At 32.5% G+C, this 6,934-nt stretch overlaps 2 protein-coding genes across 2 annotated transcripts; both read right to left on the bottom strand.

Moving 5' to 3' along the window:
* Positions 1-1,108: 1,108 nt before the first annotated feature.
* LOC120143431 (receptor kinase-like protein Xa21) lies at positions 1,109-2,492 on the bottom strand. Its single transcript, XM_039157753.1, has 2 exons — positions 1,608-2,492; positions 1,109-1,469 (listed from the first exon to the last, which is right to left on the bottom strand). The coding sequence occupies exons 1-2, from the start codon at positions 2,227-2,229 to the stop codon at positions 1,255-1,257; spliced, it is 837 nt and encodes a 278-aa protein (XP_039013684.1). The 5' UTR covers positions 2,230-2,492; the 3' UTR covers positions 1,109-1,254.
* Positions 2,272-6,277, bottom strand: LOC120143365 (receptor kinase-like protein Xa21). Its single transcript, XM_039157704.1, has 4 exons — positions 6,236-6,277; positions 4,665-4,731; positions 4,095-4,313; positions 2,272-3,458 (listed from the first exon to the last, which is right to left on the bottom strand). Exons 1-4 carry the CDS (start codon positions 6,275-6,277, stop codon positions 2,272-2,274), a joined length of 1,515 nt encoding a protein of 504 aa, XP_039013635.1.
* Between the last annotated feature and the right edge of the window lie 657 nt (positions 6,278-6,934).

Genomic DNA, 6,934 nt, shown 5'->3' on the forward strand with positions numbered 1-6,934 from the left:
CAAAGGCTTAAGCGAGACTCAATTCTAATCCTGAGAATTGAAAAAAATATTTAATACCCTTCGGGTTACATTCCCAATTTTCTAGAATCAAGGATTTGCAATCGACCATCCTTATAAAATCAAAACACCTTCACTTCAAAAAGTATACGTTGGCTTGATTGTTGTTTTGATTTATAGTTGGGGAAGGATCGACTTGTAACAATGTAGACTGTAATTGGCATGAATCTGAAGTGAAAATCCTATTCAAGGATCAATGGAATTAAAGCAAAGCGAAAGCTGAGGCTGTTTTTACTATATACTTTTTTTTTATCTCAATTTATCTTCTTTAATTTATTTCTTTATTTAATTTTCTCTTTCAAACAAACCTCCCCCATTTTATTTACAAAATTTCACCTAAATCATAATAAAAAACATTCTACATCGGCAACTCCATAATCCCTGTGGATCGACCCTCACTCTTCCTACTATTATTTTTATTTATTTCTTTTGAGATTAAGAAAATTATTTGACAGTAAAACGACATTTGTATAAATGAAATATTTCATTTTAATAACAAATAAAACTAAGAGTCAAACTTAGCAGAGATCCATACCTTGTTTTTTGGTCACGCATACGAAAATGATGGCTTTAAATCATGTTCTGGTGTTCGACAATTCACAAAATTTTATCTCAAAGAAAAGAGATACGACTATTTCAACAAATAAGTAAACTTTAACTGCATGCATTATTTTTTATGACAGTAAATATTAAAATGAAATTGGAGAGTACTTATGAAATAAGCGGGTAACGAAACAAATCCAAACTATCAAAGAAAATTATTTAATGGTCCAAAGCTAACATAAATTCGAATTAATAGAAAAGTCTGCTGCTCGTTTGATCTGTGTCCATCTTGATTTTGCAATTGAAGTTTGAACTCCAAAGAGAGCCCTAGTACATTAGAGCAACTGAGTGAGAAAAACAGAGTAAATTAGTTTATTAATTTTCACAATATACGTGTGATGTATATAGGAAAGGCTTCATATCCATGGACGCTATAATAATTAAAATGTTTAACTAAATTCAAAATAAGAGTAAATTAATGATCAAAAGCATACTTATTACTCACCATCTTTATTAAACATGTTCGATGCTGTTTAGAAACCTTTGTTTGATTTTCTTCAGCTCAGCCACAACATCCTTCATATCTTTTCTTTCTTCTGGTAACTCAGCGGAACAAACTAAAGCTAAGTCCATGATAGATGCAATACAATTTGCTTAAACAACAAAGTACTCATCCTCTCTTCTTAATATATCAACATCTGCAATGTCTATCATTCCTTCAGATAATGATCTTTTCACCCAATCCCTCATAGTCATTTCATCAGTGAAGAAATCATCAGTTGGCTTTTTCTTCGTGAAAGTTTCTATTAGGACAATCCCATAGCTATAGACGTCGCATTTTATAGAAACAATTCCCGCTGATCCAAATTCTGCATTTCAAGTATAATCAAAAAGTCTGTTGATCCTTCATTATTTCTAAAATGCTTGTCTCATTATATATACACATACACATGAAAGAATATAAAATGAAAGGAAAAATGATTAATAAAAAAAGAGTAAAAATTGACCTGTTGCCATATAGCCGATAGTTGCAAGAGTCATGGTTTGTCTCATTACATCACCTTCTCCCAACAATTTGGCAATGCCAAAATCTCCCACATGTGCAACCATATCATCATCAAGTAGAATATTACTCGGTTTTAGGTCGCAATGAATTACAAGTGTTGGATGTCCAGTATGGAGATGTTCTAGAGCTGTTGCAACATCTATCATTATGTTCATCCTTTGTAAGATATCAAGAGAGCGATTTTTAGAATGTAACCACTTATCAAGGCTTCCATTAGACATGAAATCAAGCACCAAGTCTTTAAACTCGACATTAGAGCAGCAGGTAATGATCTTGACAAGATTCCGATTAACTATATTACGCAATGCTTCACATTCAATGTCAAAGCTCTTAAATGCTCCTTCTGTCTGCAAATTGAAGACTTTGATTGCTACTTCCATTCCATCTGAAAGCCTTCCTCTATATACATATCCAAAACTCCCTGAACCAAGCAAATTGTTTTCCACAAATCCATCGGTTGCTTGTGAAAGTTCAGCTTGTGAAATTCTTCTCCAAGTTTTCAAAGACGATGAATCATCCTTAATTGGTAGAGTTGTGTTCCTACTGTTGCATTTTCTATACATAATAGTTAAGACTATTAGTACTATGACAATCCCAAATGCAGGTCAACCATACCTTAAAGCATGAAAAATCATCTTGGAGTTTTTGCGGATGTTTTTCTTGCAAGGTGGGACTAGCAATCTTGGTGGACCACAAAGTGCAGAATTATTCATGAATAATGTGCTAGAAAAGTTTGGAAAACGTCCATCCGTGGGAATTTCTCCTTCAAGTCTATTGAAAGAAACATTAAGATAATTTAGAAATCGAAGTTTTTCCAAAGACTTGGGAATGACTCCACAAAGATCGTTATTGCTTAAATCCAAGAATTTCATACTAATCAAGCCACCGAGTGATTGGGGGATAAGACCACGTAACTTATTATTAGATAAGTCTAATGAAACCAGAGTTAGAAGACCCCCAATTGAAGATGAGATATCACCCGTGAGCAGATTCGTTGATAAGTTCAATTCGACCAGACTCCTCAAAACTCCAACATCAAGAGCATTAGAATTGTTGAGGTAGTTTGATGATGAATCTAATACTAAGATATCTTTAAGATTCCACAAAGTTGAAGGTATTGGAGAAGTCAATTTGTTGGAAGCCAAGTAAAGATACCCCAAAGAAGTCAAATTACCCAAACAATTGTGTATAGGTCCATGCAGCTCATTCAACGATAAAGACAAGACGTATAATCTCTCCAAACCACATATGCTTTCAGAGATGGGACCTCCTAATTTATTAGAGAAAAGATACAAAGCTTGGAGATTTCTCATCCGTCCTATTGATGTGGGAACAGATCCACGCAATTCATTGTTGTCAAGTGCTAAAACCAACATGTTGCTTAAATTACCTATTTCCATAGGAATATTACCTTTAAGCTCGCAATCCTTAGCGTGAAAGTTTTGAAGGGATGTCGAAAGATTCCCAATGTAAGATGGAAGAACTCCATGCAATGGATTTCCCGAAACTACTATATATGTCAAATTCCTATAATTAGCCAAAGAAGAAAGAAAGGTCCACTCATGAGTAGCAGATTCTGTGGTCAAATTATTGAATCCAATATTTAACGATTCAAGGTGTCTCAAGTGGCCAAACGTATCTGGAATTGGGCCTGAGAAGAAGTTGTTCTCTAATTCTAGAAGCTTTAGCATGGAAGCGTTGGAGATAGAGGTGGGAATGTTTCCGCTGAGTTTATTATCCCACAAAACAAGCTCCTCAAGCTTTGGAAGGTTGATCATGGGCGGCAAGTTCCCTGTTAAAAAAATAATATTTTTAAATCCAAAAGAGTAAGGATCTTATTTTGAACATCAGGTACGGGACTTAATCACAAACTTTATCCATTTATACAAATTGGTAGCAGATTTTAACCAATAATTTTAAAAACATATAATTGACAATATGAATGTAAGTTAATATTTTTAAAATTATAAATCTTAATATAAATACATAATTGCATTTAGATATTATAGAGTCGGTGATATTATAGTTATTTTACTTGATTAGCAAGTTATATAACTTTTTACAATTACAAATTAGAGATACATAATATCGTCTTCTATAATCAATTACCTACTTTTATTATACATAATTTATCAGTATTTTATTTATAGCACTTTTCACTCATATATTATGAATTAATAGTTCCTATGTCATTAATTGGTTACAATGGATTATCATTTACTATTATAGTCATCTACTTTAATTTTTTAAATGTATTGATATATTATGAATATTATATTAATTTTAAATATTTAGAGGACAATTACATCTTTTACTTTTGATAATTTTAGTGTATGACGACGACGACGTATAGGACAAAAAAGGAAGAAACAAATTAAATTAAATGTTTATTGAACTTGGGATAAGTATTAAAAATAAAACAACATACCTTGTAAAATGTTGTCGGATAGATATATACTTTGGAGCATGGTTGAATTCCAAATACTTGTCGGAATGATCCCTCTGAATTCATTTGAATCCAAATAAAGCTCTTCAAGTTTGGGAAGATGGTGACAGAGATCATCAGGCAGAGTACTTGATAGACTATTGTCGGAGAGATCAATAATCTTGAGAGAAGAAATGTTGATAATACAAGTCGGAATTCGACCTGTAAGGCATTAAGTTACTTGAATACTTAGCATCTCCAAACTAACAAGATTACCAATTTCTTCAGGAATTTCACCCGCAAAACATAGTGAAAATAACAATTACTCATTTTGTTACGTAAACCAAACAAGTTTTCCTTTTTGTTCCAGACTGCTCTGAAGATATTGAATTTTTAATAATATTTGAACATCAAATTAAATATTTTGCTTCAAGGAAATAAAAGGTTCTTAGACAATTCCAAAAATTCAAATCAAAGAAGTTTTACTTTTGGTATCTACTGTGAATCAAAGTTCAAATAACAAACAGAAAACGAAATGTGCTTAAACTAAAGAAGTTAAAAGAAAACTCATACCTTCTAAATTATTAGCTCCCAGAGATAATTTTTTGTCAAATTTCCAATGCTTCTTGGGATGATCCCACTAAATTTGTTAACAGACAATTGCAAAACTTGAAGGTTACTGCATTTGCCTATATTTGATGGGATATTACCGGATAATTCATTTGCAGCCAATGAAAGACTTTCAATTTTAGAAAGATGGACACATAAATCATTGGAAGATGGAAGCTGGCTGTCGTAACCGGTTTTCGTCTGGGCACGGATTTTTTACTTGGCGGGAAAAGTGATGGGAATAAATGTTTTTTTTTAAAAATAATTTGGGAGTCACCATCGGCCTTTTGGGTCAGGTAGGTCGAATACCTAAAAATCATCCTTTAAAAGAGTTTTTAAGAAAACATTGATTAAAAGATAAACTGATCTGCGTTTTAACCAAAAATTCTTTCTTTTTAATAATAAAAAGGGATTCGTGGTCGGTTACGTTTAGGGAAGGATTAACACTCCTACAACGCCCAAAATTGGTACTTTTTAATTATAAATTGTCTCTTATTATTAGAAATTTTAAAATTCAAAATATATTTAATTTATAATCCTATTATTTCAAAATTATAATTATGAAAAAAATATTAATTTATATATATTTATAAATAAAATATTTATTTATTTAGAAATATCAGAAAAGGACTTCTAGGTGCCTTAAGACAGCTCTTTTCTTCGATATTAAAAAATAAATAAATAATTAAAACAATTAATATATAATTTATAAAATAGGATATTTATTTATTTAAAAATATCAGAAAATGGACATCCATTTATTTTAAGAATGCCCTTTCTTAATATTGAAAAATAAATATTAAAACATGATTAAAATAAGTTAAAAATAATTAAATAAGATTTTAATAAATAAAATAAATATTATTTATTATATAAATATATATATTTATGGCTAAATAATAATAATAATAGTAATAATAATTAAAAGTAAACATATTAACATATAACTAAACAATAAATAAAATTAAAACTATATATAAAACTTGTAAAAAATAAATAAAAATTGAAATTAGTGACTAAATTATAACCTAATAGAATTAAATCATAATTATTAATTTTTCAGTGGCTAAATATGTTATTCTACCTTTTATTAATTTAGTGACTAGATTAAAAATTATATCAAATTCATATATCAAATTAAAATAAGTTTAAAACATGTATTCGGGATTAAAATAAAATTAATTAGAATTAAAGGACTAAATCGGTTATTAGTCTAAAATATTTATGTCAGTGACTAAATTATATAGAAATAACATTAAGAGATCAAATTAAAAAGTTTATAATTTGATTTCAGTGACTATAATATAAAATTACAAAATTACTGGACTGTGTACGGGGTTTAACTTTTAATAAATTACAAATAGACCCCTCCCTAAAATGGCGTCGTTCGAGGAGAGGTATTTAAGCCCTAAATCAGACGGCCCTAAGGCCAAAAATTCATTTCTCTTCTCTTTCCTTCTCTCTCTTCCTGAGAGAGTTTTAAACTCTCTCGCCTCTCTCTAACTTCCCTCACCGGAGGGAAGCCGGTCACCGGCCGGCAGCCGTCTGCCGCCGCCTTCCTCGCCGCCGACCACCATTATCGGTGGCCGGAAAATTCTAAAATCTCTCAAAACATAGATCGGGATGATCTAAAATTGAATCCGACCCCCCTTTCCCACAAAACATCTCCTATTTACATAGATCTACAAAAAAAAACCTTCGGTATTTTGCTTCTACGGCAGCCTATGAACTCCGATGGCGTCGCAGCTTCTTCGGTAAGGCTTCTCTCAATTTTTGTTTCGATTTTTTGATGGTTTGGTTGCTATGTTCTCTGGCTTTTTTTTCTGTGCTCTCCGTTCCTTCTCTTGTTTGCAGGTGGTCGGTTTTTATAAGCCTCGCCGGTATCTTCTTCGGACTGGGTAAAAGATTGAAGCTTGGTGAGTCACCGGACTTCCAGTGGTGACTCACCGTTGAGGGCGACGTGTGCGGCTATGGCTAGGCCTTCTGGATCCTTCGGTTGGCGTCGTGGCAGCGTGGTAGCAGAGGTTGGCGAACGGCGACCGCGTGGTCCCTAGGGTATCATCACCCTAGGGTTTGTTCTGGATGTGTGTGGGCTGTTGGATCTCTCAGATCCAACGGCTGTGATGCTGAGGCGACCAGGGTTAGATGATAGAAACCCTAAATTGGGTTTAGGGTTTCTTGTGGGCTTGTATCTGATTGGGCCTGGGCATGTAAACTGGACTGAGTTGATTTGT

This window comes from Hibiscus syriacus, unplaced genomic scaffold, assembly GCF_006381635.1.
Source record: "Hibiscus syriacus cultivar Baekdansim isolate YM2019G1 unplaced genomic scaffold, ASM638163v2 tig00110847_pilon, whole genome shotgun sequence".
Taxonomy (NCBI): domain Eukaryota; kingdom Viridiplantae; phylum Streptophyta; class Magnoliopsida; order Malvales; family Malvaceae; genus Hibiscus; species Hibiscus syriacus.